At 39.8% G+C, this 23,593-nt stretch overlaps 1 protein-coding gene across 5 annotated transcripts in view; it reads right to left on the bottom strand.

Annotated features, from left to right (window-relative positions):
* GSAP (gamma-secretase activating protein) overlaps positions 1–23,335 on the bottom strand; it is an 89,207-nt gene extending 65,872 nt beyond the window's left edge. For 3 of the 5 annotated variants that reach the window (XM_069587809.1, XM_069587812.1, XM_069587814.1), the window contains exons 1-7: positions 23,022–23,335; positions 14,252–14,328; positions 12,452–12,508; positions 10,476–10,545; positions 10,127–10,180; positions 5,620–5,708; positions 955–1,024 (exon numbers count right to left, since the gene is read on the bottom strand). In XM_069587809.1, coding sequence (XP_069443910.1) covers positions 955–1,024; positions 5,620–5,708; positions 10,127–10,180; positions 10,476–10,545; positions 12,452–12,508; positions 14,252–14,328; positions 23,022–23,130 — 526 coding nt within the window. In that variant the 5' untranslated portion in view covers positions 23,131–23,335. The remainder of the gene's footprint in view (positions 1–954; positions 1,025–5,619; positions 5,709–10,126; positions 10,181–10,475; positions 10,546–12,451; positions 12,509–14,251; positions 14,329–23,021) is intronic. The other 2 variants (XM_069587811.1, XM_069587813.1) reach the window with 1 other exon arrangement.
* Positions 23,336–23,593: the final 258 nt, after the last annotated feature.

The following is a 23,593-nucleotide window of genomic DNA, read 5'->3' as shown; positions in this document are numbered from 1 at the left end:
AAGCAGTTTACATTGAGCCATATGTATCTTCTGTTGGTTCTAGCTACAAAAATGTGAGATACATAATTGGGCAAGAGTATCGGAGAGGGCAATGGCAACTCACTCCAGTACTCTTGCCTGGAAAATCCCATAGATGGAGGAGCCTGGTAGGCTGCAGTCCATGGGGTCTCGAAGAGTCAGATATGACTGAGCGTCTTCACTTTCACTTTTCACTTTCATGCATTGGAGAAGGAAATGGCAACCCACTCCGGTGCTCTTGCCTGGAGAATCCCAGGGACGGGGGAGCCTGGTGGGCTGCCGTCTATGGGGTCGCACGACTGACGACGGAAATGACTGACGCAACTTAGCAGCAGTAGCAGCAGAGGAAGTGAACACAAACCAAATCTTCAGTCTTGTCCCTCCAATTACAAATCAGCTACTTCACCTCATAACAAGAAAGACAGCTTCCTAGATAAGATGCACCAGTGAATTTTGTCCTTTCTCTATCCCTCCTTCCACTTGAAATCATCATTAAAGGATGTCCCAATCTTATCTCCCTCTACCTGAATTTGACCAAGTTGCTATGTATCCTCGAGTTCTGCCATGGATTTCTTCTAGCTCCTAATACCGTTCCCTCTGTCCATCCAAGCCTCTCTCCTTACATTATAGTTTCAACTGTGACAGACATCCTAAAGAAGGATGGACTAAAGAAGACAAAAATGACTGTTTTACAAACATTCTACCATGTGCCCAAACTGGAAACCCATATTTGCAGAAGCCCATCACATATGGAGACAGAACCCAACAGAACAACAAGTGAGGCAGACAGAAAGTCCTTCCACAGGAGTCCTAGATCTTCAATGGACATCAAAGTCAGTGGACTTTTGGACTGGCGAGTGGACAGTTAGAAGCTTCATCACACTCTATGCTTTGCTAGGAGATATGCTGTTCATGAAAACATAAAGATATACTTACATTTCTCTTCTGAAAGCAGTAACAGATGATTCTCTCGTTGAGGGCGACTTTCAACATGTGGGTAGAGGAACTATAAAAAGGAAATTAAAGTCATAAGCAACTACCTTGCTTACACAATTATTTCAAAAGTTATTTCAGTTATTTCACACAGTTATTTCAATTACTGTACAACTACATACCATAGAAGGGAGTGGGAACCGCAAAATAGTTCAGGCAAATCACATTCATACACACACACTATAGATGGAAGCAAGGAAGAAAAAGGAACACTTTCAGGAGCTCGGTTTTGCAGGAGGGGATTGATGGCAGGTCCAACACAATTCCTTTTAACAGTAAGGCTAAACTGTAAGCCACTCCTAGGGATGGTGCTTCATATTTGGAATATGTGATTCTGAAGTCAATCAAAAACAATATCAATAAACAACATTTGAACAGAAAGTTCCATTTCACAAGCACCAAAAAAGAGTGATCGATAACAATTTCTTATGCAGCTAAACCTAGTTTTTAATTTGAGAGCCAAGTAAACAAACTCTGCACGACAACTTCCAAAGTCCCACATCCGAGAGACAAAGCACAACAGAACCAGCGACTTTCCAGGAAAAGACAGTGAGTCACAGTGCGGCATGTGGTGGAGGATTTACCTCAAAGTATTCAACGACTGCCACTGGAAGAAAAGGCCTGATCCAGCCCTTCCTCCTCCTCTGTGCCTGCCCTTATTTGTCAGCCCACAGGACAAAGCGGGCAGCCAGAAACACTAGGCCTGACACCATCAGCTGTGATAATGAGGGGAACCTGGCCATGGGATGACTCCAGTGACTTAATTCCTTCATCATTCTAAAGTGAAAGTGAAGTCGCTCAGTCGTGTCCGACTCTTTGCAACCCTGTGGACTGTAGCCTACCAGGCTTCTCTGTCCATGGGATTCTCCAGGCAAGAATACTGGAGTGGGTTACCATTTCCTTCTCCAGGGGATCTTCCCGACCCAGGGATTGAACCCAGGTCTCCCACATTGGAGACAGACGCTTTAACCTCTGAGCCACCAGGGAAACCTAAGAGTAACTATAAATCTGAAGTTTCACTTTGCAACATGAAAGACAGCTCACTAGGTCCACTGGCTAATTTTGGGTTTTTCCTCTAAACTTGAAAGCATAATAAAAGAACAGAACTTTTCAAGTCCCTGTTTTACAGCCTACAGCCTTTCTAAAGATGAGGGAAATTTTTGACAAAATATATTACATGGTATCTTAACTTTTCATAATGCCAAATTAGAATAGATCTCATCAACTTTTAGAAAATTTTATCTTTTTTTTTGGCCACACTGCGGCATACAGGATCTTAGTTATCCAACCAGGAATTGTAGCTGTGCCCCTTGCAGTGGAAGCTTGGCGTTCTAACCACTGGACCACCAGGGGAGTCCCTAGACTTGGTTAATTTTTAAAACTGCAGTCATTTCCCTTTGAGAAAAACAAAAGATTTACTATATACCATTCTTCACAGCAGGGCTTCCCCAGTGGCTCAGAGGTAAAGAATCTGCCTGCAATGCAGAAGACCCAGGTTTGATCCCTGGGTAGGGAAGATCTTCTGGAGGAGGAAATGGCAACTCACTCCAGCATTCTTGCCAGAGAAAAAGCCCATGGGCAAAGGAGCCTCATGGGCTACTTACAGGCCATGGGGTAGCAAAGAGTCAAACACTGAGCAAATAAGCACACACACACACACACACACACACGCGCGCATTCTTCACTGCAATAAACTCAAAACTGTAAAATAGGAAGCAATGCAAAATTCAGCTGTGAGAAGAATGTAGAACTTATTTCTGCTGATTTGTGAAACTGTGTACATCAAAAAGGATACTTTGTGTACTGGAGTTGTGGAGAAGCAACGATGAGTTTTCACACAGATAATGGAAAAGCAAATACTCAATGCCTCAAAATAAGGGGAAACTACAGATTTGGTGTCCCCTGAGTCTCCAGAGGCAACCAGGGCTCGCTGGCTTAAGGCTGTGACCTAAACTGATGACCAGTTCTAAACCTTTGTCTTGTCTCTGTGAGGCAATCATGATTTTAAAAGTTCCATTCAGGTGGTTGTTTTTCTTTCTAATTTGAGGCAACCCTGGAGCAAGGCCTACAAGTGAGAATATACATAAGACAGGCTTCAGACACAGCTCTACAAAAGCATGCAACAATTTTGGAGATTTCGTTTTGTTTGCTTAATGAGTAGGAATCTATATAGACTATATTAGGAAAATAATTATTTTTGTAAATATTGAGCTAGATTGTGATCATTAATATTCATTGATGGAAGGTACATACTATAGGCATGTGGACGTGGACAGTGTGTAATTATCCAGTGAACTATCTGGAAGGTACAGTCATGCCAGTGGGGAACTCTACAAGGGCCCCAGATTGAGATCCGGACTCCGCTCACTACTGTCCTGAAGGAGTTTCTTCACAAAGGCTGCACAGGTAGAGGGAAAATGTACTACTGGAAATCATCATGGTTGTTTTGAAAAGAAAAAGGAAATAGATCACAGGGTAGGACCAAATTTTGTGGACAATGACTAGTGTTTCTCTAAAGGAGAGCAGAATGGAGAGAGGGTGAAGGTAGGGATTTGCCATGGGTGGAGGCTTGGAGGAGTTTCTTTCTTCAGAGGCCTGAGCATGCGAGCAGGGAGCAGGGCTTGGAGCTGGATGGACCAAGATGAGTGTGGGTCTACTTCACATGGGTGGGGATGCAATCATGCACCTTCCATTTTTAATTATTTTAATTAAGATAAAATGCACATAACAACATTCACTATTCACAGTTTTCAGTATTAATAATACAATTCAGTATTTTTAAAATATATTCAGAGTGTTATGCAACTATATATTTGTAAAACCTTTTTCCTTCCTACACTCTGATTACCCATCCTTCAATAACATCATCACAGCCCTGGATAAAAATGGTAAAGAAACCAAAAGAACATGCCAGAAAAGCTGCACTGAGGACAGTGTAAATAAACAGAGTGGATTCCTGGGGGAGGGAATGTAGCTTAGAAGTTCCAGGCCAGGCCCTGTCTGGCAGCAAGCAGCACCCCAGAGAGAAGCCAGGAGTGGTGGTGAAATGCACAACTGGAAGGACTGGCTGACAGTGGACAAGCAGGCATGTGCGAGACAACTCGTTCTCCCAACACATACTGCCAGAGGGAGACCCAAGGTCAGAGGCTGAGAATAGGTAGGGCAGGGGGAGGCTACACAAGGTAATTGTTCACCCAACCCAGCAGGAACAAGGGTAATCGATTCTTGTTCTCAGTGATAGTTACATTCCATTTGTGCCTGCATCAGTGCTTAATCGTTTTCAATTCTTTTTTTACTCCATGGACTGTAGTCCGCCAGGCTCCTCTGTCCATGGGATTCTCCAGGCAAGAATACTGGAGTGGGTAGCCATGCCCTTCTCCAGGGGATCTTCCCAACCCAGGGATCAAGCTCGACTCTCCTGCATTGCAGACAGATTGTTCACTTTCTAAGCTACCATGGAAGCCCTATGTTCCATAAGGTCACCACAAACACTGAACTCTGAACCACTGTTCCCAAGGGAAATGGTGATAAAAGCTCCTATGAGCCTCTAGCTACAATATTTTTGTCAACAAAACAAAACAAAACTTGGTCTGTGTCCCTATTTAAAGACATTGTGGGACTTCCCTGGTGGTCCAGTGGCCATGACTCCACGCTCCCACTGTAGGGGGACCAGGTTTGATCCCTGGTCAGGGAACCAGGTCCCACATGTCGCAACTAAGAGTGTGCAAACTAAAAAGATTCCATATTCTGCAACAATGATCAAAAGATCTGGTGTGCCACAACTAAAGATACTGTTGATTCGCTAGCAATGAACTCAGTCAGCTGCACTATAATGCCTAAATGAAGTTTCTCTAATGAACACACATACTTTCTCTGTAAAGTATATAGCAGCCTTTTTGCACTTAGAAACATGAATCACTACTTCAGCAATTCACTTGGAGGACATGTTAGACACGAAATCAGCTGCCAAAGAGTGTGAAAAACATGGCATTAAGTTGACTATGAAAACAATGTTTGTTTATAGTCTGAGAACTGAATCTGAAAGGCAGGGTCACCTTGTTCTGCCTCAGCTGGGAACATGTACATTGGGTGACAAATTTTCACATGTCTACCAACGACTGATTTGGGGGCTACAAATGAATTTTAGTGGGTAGCAGAATTTGCAAATTCTATGTGCAAGTAATGAGGATTGACTATATCTAAGTCTATTTGTGTTATACACACAGTGCTTCTGCATCAGTGCATGGAGTTGAGAAATCCAGGGATTAATTATGTCATTTAAACACAGGCGTTTAACCTGTCTACTCTATGAAACATTAGATAAGCCATTTTCAAAGTTCCTTTCAATGTGTTTTGATATTCAATATTTTATCATGTAAAAACATCTATTATATCAAACAACCATGATGTAATAGAAACAGAGAGCTAGGTTTGAATTTTTATTTCCATGTTTGTGAGGGAAGAGGTATTCATTCCAGCCATACCCATTCACTGGATTATTCTGAGGATTAAATCTGATAATGTGTTTGAAAACACTTTTAACCCCACTGTCTCTAGGTTTCATGCCTTTTGATTAAAGAGATAAGTGATAAAGATATGCTCACTTACCTGTACCCAAATATAGCTATCCACTGCTTTTAGAACCTTCACATTGTTAATGGGGTGGATCTCGACCAACAAAGTTAAGCACTTTGATCCTGTAAAGTAAAGGATGCTTTTAATAGTAGCAAAGTCCAGAATATGACACATTACTCTTCCACATAGGCCTGAACTTTGAAAATGTAAAATGCATTGCTTACTGTATTAGTTACTCCACAAACAAAAGCAGCTATCTTAAAACTGAGACTTCTTAAAACCACTAGTAGATACAGAAAACATTATAAAGGAGAAGTCAATGTACATGGAGTGAGAAACAGGTTCCCACCCATTTCTCAGCTATTTTTACCATCACTTCACAGGCCCTCTCAGCTTTTAAGTCTAAACAAATACAGCTCAGTTCAGTGTCACTACAATTCTGTAGCACAACGGCAAATACTGTTTGTGTAGGAAAATATAAAGATTTCTGATGAATGAATATGTTAGGGTTGACAGCAACTAGGACAGGGACTGGGCTTCCCTCAGGAAGGCTGGAACTGCATGGATAAAGACTCACTTATTTCCTTAGTGTCACATCTGAGCAAATGTCATTGAAGATAGTAATTAGAAGGAAGTTTTGGACACAGGCTAGAATGGGGTTACCACAGATATTCAAACTTAGACCAAGAGTTCCTCCTCAGAAAAGGAGTTGCCTTATATTTGAGTTCTTATAACAGCTCTAATATTCACATGTGCTTCCTCAATGACTTTACTCTGAGTAATAATTTACAATTTGGGGATGGTACAGCAGCCTGGAATGGAATCAATGCCAGTTTTCACTATTTAAGAAAGCAACCTAACAGTATTGCTTTATGTCAAGAAAAAAAATGTAACAAAAATAAAATATTTTCTGGGATATTGCCTCACATTTTCTTTTAATGTTCTTTAAAACTCTCTAAATGCTAGTTCTCTAAAACTCTCCTTTTAGAGTTTACTGAAAGCAAAACAGTGAATAAGTTATTATGTGGGATCACAAATACACAACAACAACAAAAAATCAAAAGCAAATGTTGTTTGGTCGATGGTACTTAGAATAAAAATTCCAGTGACAGGTCATTCATGATTCAAAAGGGCTATATACTTCTAATAACTGAGACAAGGTAAAGTGAGATGCTTTGGGAGTCTGCTTGATGACTCAAAAAATGGCTCTAAGAATAAGAAATATTGATGTCAAAGATACTTGTGAAGAAAAATACACTGTGAAATGTGGGAATGACAAAAAAAAAAAGCGATTTTCCTTATTGTCTTGTTTTAAGTGTATATAACTCGGAGAAGGCGATGGCACCCCACTCCAGTACTCTTGCCTGGAAAATCCCATGGACGGAGGAACCTGGTAGGCTGCAGTCCATGGGGTTGCGAAGAGTCAGACACGACTGAGCGACTTCACTTTCCCTTTTCACTTTCATGCATTGGAGAAGGAAATGGCACCCCACTCCAGTGTTCTTGCCTGGAGAATCCCAGGGACGGGGGAGCCTGGTGGGCTGCAGTCTGTGGGGTCGCACAGAGTCGGATACGACTGAAGCGACTTAGCAGCAGCAAGTGTATATAACTAATTTAATACAGTAAATAGTACAAGTTGATATTTGACTATTTCATCTCTTGCCCAAAAAGTTTATATATTCCAACTAGGGGAAAAAGCTTTTTAGAGGGCAGGCAGGGGAATCTTCTCATTGGAAAAATAACAAATCACCTATATTCAGCTTTTTTTGTCAATGAATCTGTTCCCAGGTGAGATTATCAGCTAAATTCACTTACCTTTAAAATGCTAGGTTTATCGAGGGCAGGACAGAATTCATCTTCCTACACTAATTTTTCATTTCTTTAGGGCAGTCCAGATACTTAATATAAGTAGCTTAATGAAAAGAGTAATTGGACAAACAGAAACGTCTCTCAATAACATACCATGTGCTTTCATAGTGTAACGGGAAGCACTCTGGAATAGGATTCTAGAGATATCAATTCTAGTTTAAAATCTGTCACTAACCTGATATTTATACTTCAATAAATCATGAAGATTTCCTAGGCCTTGGTGCTTTGTTTTTAGTTTATTTTTGCTTTTTTTTTTTTTTTTTTGGCCACACTGAGTACAGCTTGCAGGATCTTAGTTTCCCAACCAGGGAATGAACTCGGGCCCCAGCAGTCAAAGAGCCAAGTCCTAACCACTGGACTGCCAGGGAACTGCCAATGTTTTGCTATTTAAAAAACAAAGTGAAGAACTACAGAATCAGATTATTTCTATAATCACTTTCAGCCCTGAAATCCACAGTGATTCCATTAAGTGCTTAAAGTTGTCTTAAGAATTCAGAGAATCCAGGTATCAACGGAGCCTGGGAGTACATCCCTGAAAGGCAAGACAGACCCAGCAGGTCACCGAGGCTGTAGGGAGTAGGGCAGCAGGACCAAAAGGGACAGCATGGATGGGCCTCAAGGCATTATGCTAAGTGAAGTACGTCATATTAAGAATGAAATAATGCCATTTGCAGCAGCATGGATGGACCTAATGAAGTTAAGTCAGAGAAAGACAAATACCAAGATATCATTTATATGTGGAATCTAAACAATAATATATACCAATGAACTTATTTACATAACAGAAACAGACTCACAGACATAGAAAACAAACTTTACCAAAGGGGAAAGGGTTAGGGAAGGATAAATTAGGAGCTGGGATTAACAGATACACACTACTATATATAAAATAGATAACAAGTTCTTAGTGTTGAGCACAGGAAACTATATTCAATACCTTGTAATAACCCATAATAGAAAAGAATCTGAAAAAAAAATACATATGTGTGTAACTGAATCACTTTCCTGTACACCAGAAACTAACACAATATAGTAATCAACTAAAATAAAAGACAAATACCATATGATCTCTTTTATGTGTGGAATCTAAAAACCAAATCAAACCAAAACCAAAACCAGGTTTATAGATACAGAGAACAGATTGGTGGTTGCAGGAGGCAGAGGGTAGGAAGTAAGAGGAGAAATGAGTGAATATTTTTGCTTTGTTTAAACTGAATTTAAATTAAAAAAAAAAAAAAGCACAAGGACAGGCATGGCACAGGGAGGGTGAAGAGTAAGAAAAAGAAAGAACCTGGTCTGATGCAGGTAAAGGTACATATTGTGAAATAGTGAAAAGGGTGGAAGAGTTCGGTCAAGTCTGGTTGTTTAAAAGCTCTGGTTATTAGAACTTTGGAATCAAAGCAGCTCCATGGAGCATCTGCAGCACTTAACTGACTACAAAGGCTCCTGGGGTCCAGGAGCAGCAGTGGGGCTCACAACACTGCCCACAGGGGCCTGCCATGCCTTAGGGAAAATACCTCCAGGAAGGGTGAGGGGGCAGCTGGGCCTGGCTTCCTAGAGAAAACCATTTCCCGAATAAAACAAGTTTGCATGGCCTCGGCCAAGAAGAGAAGCACTGCTGACAAAAATTTTGTCATAAAGTTTGTAGACCAAGGAACTCTATCTTGCTTATTTGAGATACATTATAGTCTGTCTCATTTAGGCAATGGAAAAAATCTCATGATAAGCAACAGAATGTTAACACCTTGAGGCAAACTACTTTTTATAATCAACTGGCTTATCAAGTTATTCACAAACAAAAAAATCAGCCCTCAGCAAAAGGCAAAATATTTGCATAATATTTGTTCAAAGGACTAATCATTAAAACAGATCCTATAGTATTTTCTGGTCACATAATTTCTGAAATTGTAGTTGAACAAAAGACCTCCTAAGGGCGTCCATGATCTGTCCGCAACTCATGTTCATTTCCTGCTGGCCTTATTTCCCACCACTCTGCCCTTGTTCACTCCAGTCCAGCCTCACTGACCTCACTATCCTGGAACAGCTAGAGAGTCTACCAAGCACTCTGGCCTCAGGGCCTTCATGCTGGCTGTTCCTTCTGCCAGAAATGTGCTTCCCCATGCTGCTGCTGCTGTTTAGTTGCTTCAGTGGTGTCTGACTCTGTGCGACCCTATGGAAAGGCAGCCTGCCAGGCTCCTCTGTCCATGGGATTCTCTAGGCAAGAGTAGGTTGCCATACCCTCCTCCAGGGGATCTTCCTGACCCAGGGATCAAACCTGGATCTCTTGCATTGCATAGACGCATGCTTGCTGCCCCCCTCCTTTCAGGTCTCTGTTTAAAAACTCCTTTAATGGAGTTTCCTAGGATCATCCCTCAAACTATCTGGGCTCAAATACTAACCTCTTACCGACCTTTGGTACCAGCTTCTTTCTGCCTGTAGCACCTGTTTAGTCTGCAGGTGCTAACTGCCTTTTTTAATATTTCTGTTATTCACTGTTATACTATTTTCTGTACTTTCTTGTTTACTTGGAAAAAATGCAAAGAACATGCCTGACATGACCTTTGCCTTTTTATTCTGAGATAAAGCTATTTGTAAATATGCTTGCAGTTTGACTTAGTAGTTCAATAAATCTTCATCTATCAACAAGTACTGAAAAGTATAATTTCATTACCTGGTTGAAGCTCATTACTCCTTCCTTCTTTAGCAGCTTGAACTAAACTTGTAGCTAATGGAAAAAGGGGAAAAAAATCCATTAGCAAATGATCTATGCAGTGGCTTGTTAAAGTTTACCAGATAATACCCAGAATAAGTGAGGGTTCAAAGGATCTGTCAGTGGGTGACTAAAGTAAAATACAAAGCACTCTTTATTGTAGGTAGACTCTACAGATTCTTTATTTCAAATCTTATCTTGAAAGTACATCTTTTCCCAGAATAATCAACTATTGTAAAAATTCAATACTTTGAAACTCAAAAAATATAGCTTCGTTCTCGACTTGTAGCAATAAAAGAGTTCAACTTACCCAGCAAAGTTTTCTCCCTGTTGACTGAGCAACTGACAACTTGCAAATCTTTCTCAAATGTATAGAGATGCTATTAAAACAGAAGTATTTTTTAATTTGGAGTTTCATGTTAAATAACAATTTTATGAATGCAAATCCCCACTCAGCTCTTTAGCAAGTATCACTGTGGCAGGCATTTTATTAAAGGACCACCAATGAACCAGTTTAACTATACTGAGAAGTTTCAGATTTTTTGAGAAAAAAGTTTGCTATTGTAGGCCATGTTTGGCACTGAAATTTAACCATTAGACAACACAGTGTAGTAGTTAAAAGCACAGACCTTGAAGCCAAGCTAGACCCAGGCTCAAATCCTAATTCTGTCACTTGCTAGCTGTGTGACTTTGGATGAGTTACTCAACCATTCTATCCTCCCATCAGCAAAATAGGAATCATGTTTCTACACATCTTGGGAGATCCTTAGAAGTGCTGAGTTAAATAATCCATGTGAGAATACTTACTACAATGTCTGCCACACATAATAAGCACTCAAGGGTGAGCAATTAGGATTATGAAGGCAAGTTAGCATTTTAATCAAATTACATAACTATGACATCATTAACTATGTCTAAGAGACTGTCACAAGTGCATCTCCTAAAGGATGTCCATATTTAGAACACTGGCAAAGTAATCTGCTATTTTTATTTAACCTGTATTTTATTTTCTTATTGTTTAAATGTTGCAAGATTCTATTTCCTGGAATATCAAAGGAAATTAAAATGGTCATGCAGAAAGGGGATGTGAGGTGCAGACTGAGGAAATGGAGACAATCACAGTTATATTAAGCAAACTCCCTTAGAACATATTCAGGGTATAAGGAAAGATAGAATCTTAGACTTCAGGAGAGAACAGTTAAGAGAAACAGTGACTAGCAGAACTATTACAAAGGTAAATAGTACTTGCAGACTGAAAAAGCACTGAAAACATACTAGAATGCAATGGCCAAAAGTTGATAAAAAACGTTGCGAAGTCAGGAAAAGTAAACTTTGAGTTAATAAGAAAGCTCTGAATTCATGTGACAAATTATGGTTTCCTTTATTCTTGCTCTGAGGGATTCTTATTTATAAGTAAGAAGAGGCATGAATGTATATACTTAATTGTAACTGCTTCATCCTTTCAATTATGTAATAACACACATAGTCTCGTAAGTGTTTAAAACATGCAAACACTACCAAACAAAAAGTCTAAGTTCTCCATTATATTCACCCTATCCCAAACCCTTTTGAAAAAGAAACATTTTGTAATTTACTCTGTAGTCTTTCAGATCATCCAAAATGAGTTTTTAATATATTTACACACATATATTATGTCATTTTCATGCAAGTTTTTTTATAAAACATAAATGGAATGCATTATTCTGGCAACTTGCTTTTTCATGTACTAATGTGTTTTGGAATGACTCGTGACAGTGTACATTTATAGACTTCTCAGTCTCTTGATATTTACAAATTATTTTTACATAGATGCAAAAGGACCTCCTCCCATTTGCCTCAAGAATTAGACAAGCCTGTCACATTAACCAATGTCTTATGTGAGCTGTCTGGGGAAAGATGAAGAAAAAGAGGCTCATTCTACCACTGGATCTTTGAGAAGTAACGAGAAGAAAATCAGTGAAGTTCTGCAGAAGCAGAACTCAGAGTCAGAGGTCATTCTGACATCCTAAGCTTCTGGGAAACACACATCCTAGGGAGGCCAGTGGACTTCCTACATTCCTACAGAATACTGGATAATTGGTTTGAACCTGTTCAGCTTAAATCTCAAAGGACTAAAAGACTACAGTTGACATTTGGTCCAGGAGTCCTCACTTTTTTTTTTTTTTAAGATAGTATAAAAGGACAAGAGAAGGAAGACAAAAAAATATAAAATAAATTTGTATCTTAAAAAAAGGAAAACCAAAGGCAGTAAAGTAACTGAAAACTATAATTTATGGTGATTTTTACCTCATTTTGTTTGGTTTGGTAATCATATAATCCAAAGAAGACATTTCCCTTATTGTCCTGAAAAGAAAAAATTAACTAGATGTTTATTAAAGGTCATTGTTTAGGAATTCACTAGTTTTAAAAGAAATCTGCAATAATTCAACCAGTATTAGCAATAAGCACTCTAAAGGTAGCCTGCTGTGCATGTCAGAGAAGGACTGAACAGGTTTTCAATGGCAACACAGGTCAAGCGGTGAAAGGGAACCAGGAACAAACAGCTCAGTGAGTCTGAGGAAGCCTGTCTATAGAACACAGCACAGTGGAGGAGCAAATCTTTTTCTACTTTCATTTATTTCTGTAAAAGAATGTGAACGATGGATACTGAAAGCAGGTAGACTAAGTCCATGATAGTCTTATAAATAAAACTTCTTGGCAAATAGACGGCGAAACAATGGAAACAGTGACAGATTTTATTTTCTTGGGCTCCAAAATCACTGTGAATGGTTACTGCAGCCATGAAATAAAAAGATGCTTGCTCCTTGGAAGAACAGCTATAACAAGTCTAGACAGTGTTTTAAAAAGCAGAGACATTACTTTGCTGACAAAGGTCCGTACAGTCAAAGCTATGGTTTTTCCAGTTGTCATGTAGATATGAGAGCTGGACAATAATAAAGGCTGAGCACCAAAGAATTGATGCCTTCAAACTGTGGTATTGAGAAGACTCTTGAGAGTCCCTTGGACTGAAAGGAGATCAAACCAGTTAATCCTAAAAGAAATCAACCCTGAATATTCACTGGGAGGACTGATGTTGAAGCTGAAGCTCTAATACTCTGACCACCTGATGAGAAGAACTGACTTATTAGAAAAGACCCTGATGCTGGGAAAGACTGAAGGCAGGAAGAGAAGGGGACGGCAGAGGATGAGATGGTTGGATGGCATCACCGACACAATGGACATGAGTTTGAGCAAACTCTGGGAGGTGGTAAAAGACAGGGAAGCTTGGCAAAGAGTCAGACATGACTAAGCAAATGAACAACAACCAAAAACTTCGTGAATCATAGAATTCCTTGAATGTAGCATCCCCATGGATACAACTTAAAATAACTTCTTTAAGCAAAAAAAGTACAGTAATACAACTTGCAAAGCAAACTGGCCACTGCAATTATTCTTTCATGTTTCACTATTACAGTAAAATTATCCATGAAGTTAAATTTTCTTTCCTTAGAACAGTTAACATTGAAAACACACTGTTAAATAATAATGCCTCAAAACTCTGAGTATACAGAAATCTGAACAGATGATGTACAGTAATAATATTTAATGTTTTCTCAAAGATAAAAACTTAACATATTGATTAAGTTTAAATATCTCTTACTTGGCATTTTTCCTCTAAAGGATGAAACTGTTCATTTATTCAAAACCTTTGAGCACTGTATCAGACATTGGGTATAGTTTTATTTTATTTAAAAAAGAAAAAGTATTACATAAGACTGAATTTCAATCATCCTATTCAATCTCACAAAATAAAAAGTCATATGTTAAAGATTAAATGCCAACAAGTCTTATTCACTACACCTTAAAAAGATAAAGCATAAAAGTCTGTTGAAAAAAAAAATATATATAAATGGTTAAAGAGTAAATTTTATGTTAAGTATGTGTTTGCATGCTTAGCTGCTCTTTATGTTCAATGCTTTGCGATCCCATGAATGCTTTGCTCCTTTATCCATGGGGATTCTCCAGGCAAAAATACTGCAGTGGGTTGCCATGCCCTCCTCGTGTTATGTATATTCTACCACAATTTAAAAAAGAATATAGACTTACCTTATAGGTATAAATAATATTTCTGTTTTGTTCAACATTTAGGACACGTAAGCACTCATAATTGTTTTCCAAAACACCTTAAACAGAAATAATCAAGTTAATATCTAGAAGGAGATGTTTAAAAACATATCTAACAAAAATGTATCTGCATTAGATTTTAAAAGCCAAATACAATGATAATTCCATCATATAGAGCTTAAAAACAGGCAAAGCTAATCTATTTTACTGGAGATCAGATTAGCAATGACTTTTAAGGAAGAGGAAAGTAGTGATTAGCAAGTATCTCAAGGAAATCTTGCTAATGAAGTGTGCATTGGACAAAACCAGCAGAATCTACTAAGGCTGAATGTATATGGCTCAACAATTGTCTGTGTACTTATATCTCATCAGAAGTATATACATAATTTGGCAAATGACACATATGACATATACAGCACTATGATTCATAATAGCCATAACTGGAAACCCAAAATATTCATCAAGCAAAGAACTAATAAATCATGATATATTCAAACAATGGAATGTTATATAATAATAAGAATGAATTAACTTGCTATAACATACATATATACACAAATAATTGAGTAAAAGAAACTCATATTTTCACTCTTCCCCAAAAAGGCACAAACTGTATGATTTAATTTATACATAAGTTTCAAAAATGGCACAAAGAATCTATGGTGCTAGCTGAATGACAGCTGAAAGGAGTATGAAGGGGATCTTTGGGGTTCTATTAATGTTCTTCTTCCTGCTCTGAGTGCTGGTTCCACGGAGGTGCCTCACTTTGTGAAGATTAACTGAGCTGTGCACTGTGATCTGTATACTCTTCTGTATGAAGGTTATCTTCAATGACTGATATAAAGATTGTTTACACAAAACATTTAACTTGTAAGTTAACTGATCATCACCTTTCTTCTAAAATTTTAGGATATTCCTCTGAATTCTACAGTTAAAGAATTTAAACACTGGTTAGAAACAGCATGGATAATTACCATCATTAATCAGTGAGAAATGCATATTTCCCCAATTTCCTCAAAATAAATTGCTTAAACTTGACTCATCTTCCCCACACAAGAATAGTGTTTTTAGATGTTTAAAATATCATGTTGATTATGACAAATACCAATATTCAGAAAAAAATATGCAAAATACCCTATAAATCAGAGCAAATTTAGCCTGTATTCCTGATTAAAAAGGAAAAATCAAGATACAAAATCAGGATAATTGGTGAGCTCAATGCCTGCACTGGAGCTGGCAGTGGGAAACATTTAGAGAGGCGAAGAGCAGGTTCACTGAGAACCCAGGCATCATCCTGCAATCTCACTTCCAAACTCTTCACAGAAAGAAACTGCATGGATTTTCTGCAGACACGGCAAAGGGAGGGGCGAGTGTTGCTTATATATGTGTATATACAACTTTCAGTGTCTAGTGAGGTATCAGAAACACTTCTCAATGATTAAAAAAAATAATTCCTTTGTCTCTTAGGATAATAATATGATTCAGTTAGCTTACTGCTGAATAGCAAAGAAAAGGTAAACAGAATGAACTGCTTCCTCTATCATACTTACAATAGGAAAATGGGTAATTACTGGAAAATCCTTTAAGGTAGATTTTGCAGACATCTAAAGAGAATTTCTGTGAGTTATTTTTCATCCTGCATATGACTCAAAACTCCTGGAATGTAATGTGTCAATATTTTGCAAAGTATTTTTTTTTCTTTCCAGATTATAAGGATGCTGGGACTTCTCAAAAGTACACTTAAAAGCTTTTAACTAAGATAAGAAACTGCTTTATAAGAATCTTGCTAAGAAAATCCAATTTCCTTGCAAAAGCACACCTATTTTCAAATCACTATAATATTAAGAGAAAAAAAGTCTTCAACAAGTGTAGATTACAAATGATATATGCTTATTCCATTAAATCAGTGGTTCTTAAGGCTGGTTGTGTTAGAATCATCAGGGGAAATTTTGAAAGAACATGGATGCCCAAATCCTGCCCCCAAATATTCTGATTTTTTGAGCTGGTGAAGGTCCTACTCTCTCCTGTGTGTGTTTTTAAGTTTGCTTTGTTATTCTAATGGGCAGCCAGAACTGAGAACTACTGAAGTATATATTTACAATATACATTAAACAATATTTATTAGACAGCACAATTATAACCAGCTTACAATGTAATCATGATATACAGATTTGAAGAAAATAATAAAAATATTGCCTTCATGGGTCTATTAGGGAGCAATGATTGCAGTCTTAAGTAATCCTGCAATTAAGCACATGGTTCTCATCTTTAGGACATTTGCATTAGATAAATTTGGCAATACTGGAAATCCAGACACTGGCATCTCACCACACACTATAAACCCACTAGCCCTTCCTCTTCAGATTAGCTGCTCATGTTTTAGACACACCCTTTTAAAAGACTTATTCAATAACCTCTTTGCTTATTCATTCTGACTATTCTCCCACAGTTCATCATTGGAAAGTCCAGGAGGAAGTTTAGCAATTTCAAATGAGGAAATGTGGTTTAATTTTACAGTTTAGTTAAATCAGCGTTCATGAAGAAAAAATGTAGCATTTTGACAGTTACTTGCATAAAAGTAAATCTAATATAAAAATATAACTAAGTAGATGCTAAAGGTGTTGGCAAAGTCACAGCTCACGTGAAATTTAAGCTGGTTTGCCACATAGTCTCATCCAGCTCAGCGTATCCTGTACTAAACACCAGTGATTTCACTTTAAAAGATGTTTACCAAGTATGCAGATTTGGGTTCCAATTGCTATGAAATAAGATAAATCTCATATAAAAGTATTTCTTTTCTTTCTAATGACTATGGGAGCATGGGGAGTCTCAGCCTTATACAAAAATTTGGACTAGTTTCTAAAACACAGATCAAGGAGTGTTAAATATGATTATACCTATGACATTTCTATTCCGTAAATAATTCACATAAATCCTCCTGCCCAACATGACTAGGTGCTATAATTCCTAAACTTATGAAGTAAACGTCATTATGTGATTTATATTTCATAATCAAGGGTGGGGTGATGAAGCCAGAAAGAGAGAAGAGACTCAGAAAAGGAGACTAGGAAAGTAGGGGGAGGAACAGTGAACAGGAAGGACAGTGGCAAGAGAAGACTGAAACGATAAAGAAAAATAACGTGACAAGCCATCCTCTAGCCCCCAAATCTGTTTGGGGGTATCTAGGAGGCAACAACCAAAGCACTACCCTTGAGGCAGTCACCTGGTACAATATATCACTTCCCTGGAAAAGATGAATAATTACAATATTAGAAAGAATGATCAGTCTGGAATATTACTAAATTCTAACAAATTCACAAATCTAGTACTAATCGAAGCAGACAAGGGGACACAGGAATGGAAACCCACATTCTTCCTGGTCTTAAGTATACGTGACATTGAAACCTCAGAAAATTCACATACCACAGACTTTTTCTTAAGTTTCCTGAGGATCTGATACATTCCAAGAGGAGATTAAGCATTAGACACAAAAACTAATATATAAAATCTATTATATTGCTACACACCAGTAATAGTACATATAATGTTTTTAAATGTGCCATTTATGAGAGCAACAAAAACTAACAGTAGCCCAGGAGTAAATCTAGCAAATTTTCATAGAGAAAATTCTAAGACTTGTTAAGAGTCATAAAAAGGCTCTAAATAAAGAACAGGCTATATACTTTGTTCACAGTTGGGAAGATTTAATATCGTAAAGATGCAACTTCTCTCCTAGATGATCTATAGATTCAATGTAACTCAAATAAAAAAATCCAACAGACTTTTTGGTGAAATCTGACAGGCTGATTCCAAAATCTAAATGTAAGAACAAGGAGCATAAAATAGCCAAGAGGACCCCAACAGAGACTGAGGTGAGGAGACTTACTCTACCAGTTACCAAGACTTAACAGAAAGATAGTTACTAAGATGTCTTCACCTTATATTGACCAATGGAACAAAATTTAAAACCCAGAAAAGAAGACTCACACGCATATGGAAACATGATGTGTAAAGGAAGTGGTTTTGCTGTCAGTAAGAAAAGGTAGGGCTATCTGGTTAATGACCGTAGAACTACTAGCTATTAACAGAGAAAAACAATGCAGTTTACAAAAGAATATTTTAACACATGTAAGCTATAGATAATAACAAAATAAAACCATTTAACGACCACCCAGCTTAAAAGTAACAGATATCAAGACTACTTCTAAAGGCTCCAGTGTTCCCCTGATTCCTATATCACATTACACACAGAAATACATTCCAGGTGAATTTAAAAAAAACAAAACAAAATTCAAAAAGAAAAGCTTTAAAGCTTTTAGAAGTTAATATAAAAATGTCTTCATGGCTTCTAAGTTTCTTTAAAATAGCACAAACCATAAAGGAAAAACACTCACAAATTAGACTACATTATAATCAAGAACTCTTATTTATCAAAGGTAACTACAAACTGAAAAAAGACAACAGATACTTGGAACATATATGATAAACAAAGGACTAGAATCCAGAATGAAGAATGCCTTAAAATCAACATGGGAAAAAAAACCCACAACAGAAAAATAGACAAAAGGATGAACACCGTACAGAAGAAGAAACAAATAGCCAGTTAAGTATATAGAGATGTTTAACCTCAGATCATAAAGAAGTATTATTTAGACCCACCAGTCTGACAAGAAATTAAACCCTTGGAAAAATCAAGAGCTTATAAGGATATAGGGTACCAAAAATATTTTGGTAACACAAATGATACAAGTATTTTGGATAGCAATTTGGTACTACCCAAAGACTCTGATGCTGGGAGGGATTGGGGGCAGGAGGAGAAAGGGACAACCGAGGATGAGATGGCTGGATGGCATCACTGACTCGATGGACGCGAGTCTGAGTGAACTCCGGGAGTTGGTGATGGACAGGGAGGCCTGGTGTGCTGCGATTCATGGGGTCGCAAAGAGTCAGACATGACTGAGCGACTGAACTGAACTGAGGAGGTAACCCAATGGATAAAGAATCTGCCTTCAATGTCTTAGATGCAGGAGATGCAGGTTCTATCTCTGGGTCGGGAAGATCCCACAGAAAAGGGCGTGGCAACCCACGACAGCATTCTTGCCTGCAGAATCCCATGGACAGAGGAGCCTGACAGGCTACAGTCCATAGGGTTGTAAAGAGCTGGACAGAACTGCAGCAATTGAGCACGCAGGAAAAGTGAAGATGTGCATAGCCTGTGACTCAGCAACCTCACTGTCAGACATCTGTCCTAGAGAAACTTGCACCAGGTGACGTGCACAAGATTAGTAAAAGCATTGAATATAACAGCAAACCCCAGAAACCTCCCAAACATCACCATCAGGAAAAGGACAAGTAAGATAGGTTCCCTAGGAAACACCCTGAGACACTTTAGTACACACGATATTTACTAGACTGTGCTTATTAAAGTGGCAATAATGCCTGTAACAGGAAGGAGAAGAAGCAGGATCGGGGCGGGGGAAGAAGTCAAGCTACAATAAAGGTCCAGTGGCCTCAGATGACGTTGGGGTCCTCCATCAAGGAAGCTCCAGAATTGAAATGAATTGCCACAGTTGTCCCGTGTGAGTCAAAATGCCCAGGCTTTTATATCCTACCTGAACCCCTTATTAGAGGAGGGCACACCTAAAGGGGCATAAACTTGGGTGATACAGCCCTCTGCCAAGGCCAACCCTGAAGATGCTGACAGCTGATGGCTCTGTTACCAAGTCACAGCACTTGGGACAAGCCCTTCCTTGAAACAAAGATCTAAGCATTGCATCTCCATGGTTACCATATTGTATAGGCACACAAATGGAATACTACACAACAGTGAAACGTAATGCCCTATAGCAGTCAACGTGGCGCTAGTGGTAAAGAACCTGCTTGCCAGTGCACAAGATATAAGAGATCCAGGTTTGATCCCTGGGTTTGGAAGATCCCCTGGAGGAGGGCATGGCAACCCACTCCAGTATTCTTGCCTGGAGAATCCCACGGACAGAGGAGCCTGGCGGGCTACAGTCCATGGTATTGCAAAGAGTCAGACATCACTGAAGCAATTCATCACACATCACATACCAGGCAACATGGATAAATCTTACAATACTGAGAAGGAAAAAAAAAGCAGAAAGAATACATATGATATTCTTTCACTTACTTAAAGTTCACAAACAAGAAAATGAAATGATACTTTGCTTAGGGAGATAGATACAGGTTAAAACTACAAATAAGATAGAAGAAATGTGAAAATATAAAAGTTTAAATGGTTGTAGGCAACAACACATAGATGAGGCAGATGAAGAGAAATAGGATCAGATAGGGAGACCCAAGAACCATCAAAAGTCCTGCTATTTTCTATTTTTAAGACAGGTACATGGTTTTGCTTTTATATTATTTATAGCTTACATGTGTTAAAATATTCTTTTGTATAACTGTTTTAATTTTTTTTAAAGAACAAATATTTTCTTCATTTATTTCAGGAGAAATAATTTCCCCAAAGTTCAACCCAGAACCAGGAACAGAGGCAGTAACCAAATCTGGTCTCCTTATTTCTTAACCCCTATTGACTAAAATGCTATCCCACTAAATTTCTGCCTGGCCAACTTAGCCTTGCTCTCTGGCTATTTTTGCCAGAAATATGTCATACATCAGGAGTACTACTTAGCACCATTAAGAAATCTTCAACTGTATTTATTTATGTAAAAACATTAAGGCTTCAAATTAAGAGAGCAAGTGTGCAGAGAGGAGACTTACAATGATATAATTATTCATAATTTACATCTGAACAGCTGAGACTTTGAAAGGAAAATAATTTGCACAAATGTGTGGAGTTAGAGCTGTGCTAGAGATAAAATAGAATTCCAGATTCCTCTGCCAGTGCTACAAATTACAGCAGAAGAAGAATTAACTTGTGGGGTTTTTTAGCTGCCACCACTGGTGATTATCAGAAGTAACAATGTCTTTTAGGATAACAGGGCTAATATTTTTGCCAAGCTGCTCTGTAGGAGCAAAATACTAACAATATGAGAAAAGGCTGGTATTTCTAGTAAGTTTACTTTCTGAGGACCCAGGAGTATCTGCTGTTTGGTGGAATGTCAATGCACAAGTCTACGTGTCTTCACAGATGAATTAAAGACACAAGGAAGCCAAAATCTAACCGGCTCACACACAGCTTTTCAATCACAACACATTACTGAAACATAAGACTGTGGCATTTCACACTTCATCTAACTTCTCATTCTCAAGCAACTGCCACTTAGCTATATAAGGACACGGTCCAGAGAAAAGGGGCTTCCCAGGTGGCACAATGGTAAAGAATCTGCCTGCCAATGCAGGAGACTCAAGAGACACAGGTTCGGCCCCTGGGTTGGGCAGATACCTTGGAGTAGGAAATGGCAACCAGCTCCATATTCTTGCCTGGAAAATTATATGGACAGAGGAGCCTGGCAGGCGATAGTTCACAGGATCACAAAGAGACAGACATGACTGAGTATACACACCAGAGAAAGGATCACTTTGTGTTGAAAAGCACAAACCTTCAGAAACTCTTTAGACATCCAGAAGACTTTTTAAAATGCAGCACCTTCCCACCCCGCCAAAGTGAGCCTTTACTAATAATGACACTAGTCCTTGGTCAAACTCACTAGTCAAACTGGAGTCTTGAGCTAGGCAAAGATGACTCTGTATTTGGAACCAAGAGAGCCAACATGCCAAAATAAGGAACCCTACAAATATTCAGCTAAAACCACAGGACAGAAAACTTTCTCCAGTGATGACGGGAAAGGAGTTGTAGATACTGGTAGTTTGATAGCTGTTTCCCAAAAAGTGCCTTCCAGCAGTCTACAGTGCTTAAGGAAAACCAGAAGTGGAGGAAACATACACTGAAGTGGCTGGCTCCTGTGTACAACTGGGATTCCAGGGTATCATTGCTCAGAACCTGAACCCAAGTCCTGAAGATGCAACATTATGTGAAGCAAAGTTTTCTTACAAAACAACCTGAGAAATCACGGAGTTCCCCTTCTTTAAAGTTTCAATTGATCAATGCTGTGAAGGCTCAAAAGTCGCTTTTGACTCCTTCAAAATCAAAGGATTTCTGAGACACATGAAAACCAAAGCCTCAACTGCGGGGAATGTATTCCAATCCACCCTGAGAAAGTAGGGCAGGACACCCGAGCATCTTTTTTTTTTTTTTTGCATAAAGACCTTCCAGCCCCTAGTCTTGCTAGAGCCCCTACTCGGGTGACAAATCTTTTTAAAACAGGTGAGATGTGAATGAAGCATAGAGAACCACCCTCTCCCACTCCCCGCAGCCTTGCGCCAGGGGAGCAAAGCCTGGGCAGCTGTTCCTCCTGCCTGAAGAGATGATGCTTAGGGTACCACTAGTGCCCCCTGCCTTTCTGCTTAAGGTGACTTACTGTGAGCAATCAGTAAGCCAGAAGATGGAAGACTCGCCAGAAGGAGCAGTGTAGCTCGGCCGAGACTTTGCCCGGGGGCTGCCCCTCCAACCTTCACCCAGCGGCCCGGGGTGAGGATGACAAAGCCCAGACTCTAAAGAGGGCAACCTTCCCCTTTCAGGACCAAACTTCACAGGCTGGCAGGGGGCACAGGCTGCCGCTTTGGGTCGGTGCTCACCACTTGAGCGCAGCCCGAGAATCCCTAGACATGAATGACTGTCCCGCCTCCACGCCCCCCACGGCCCCCGGGCCTGACGCGCCCCTCGCCCTGCCCCGCCCCCCGGCCGGACGCGCGCCTACAGCACCTGGGCCGCCGCCTCGGGCCCCGGCGGCCGCTGACGCCGCTTGCTGCACCCGCAGCCACGGGAGCACGTCCTTCTCGAGATCGAAGTCGGCGATCAGACGGAGAGCCATCGCCTGGACACGGCCACGGAGCGGCCCGCACCGCGGGCATTCCCGGCCCTCCGCGCACCACCGCGCCCGACTCCCGCCCCTCCTTCTCTCCCCTCCCCGGTTCTCCCCGCTACCCCCCCGCCGCGGCTTTCGGTTCCGCCGCCTCCGGGGCCCGAGAGGCCCCAGCACCGCCTCCTCCCGGCCCGCGCCGCGCACGCGAGCCTCGAGCTGTGCACACCCGGCTGGGGGGAAGGGAGACTGCGGCGCGGGGACCAGACCCCACCCGGCCCCAAAACCGCCGCTGGCACCCTCCTGGCTGAAGGCAGAGGAGGAGGATTTGGTCTTTTAAGAGCTGTGGATGTCAATGTATGGCCAAAACCACTACAATATTGTAAAGTAATTAGCCTCCAATTAAAAAAATAAAAAGCTGTGGAGATGTGGCTGGACCTATGGTTTCCAAATTATGCTGCACGTTTACATGTGG

Source organism: Ovis canadensis, chromosome 4, assembly GCF_042477335.2.
Source record: "Ovis canadensis isolate MfBH-ARS-UI-01 breed Bighorn chromosome 4, ARS-UI_OviCan_v2, whole genome shotgun sequence".
In the NCBI taxonomy this organism is placed as follows: domain Eukaryota; kingdom Metazoa; phylum Chordata; class Mammalia; order Artiodactyla; family Bovidae; genus Ovis; species Ovis canadensis.
The sequence above is the reverse complement of the archived record's forward strand: the minus strand, read 5'-3'. Positions and strand labels throughout refer to the sequence as shown.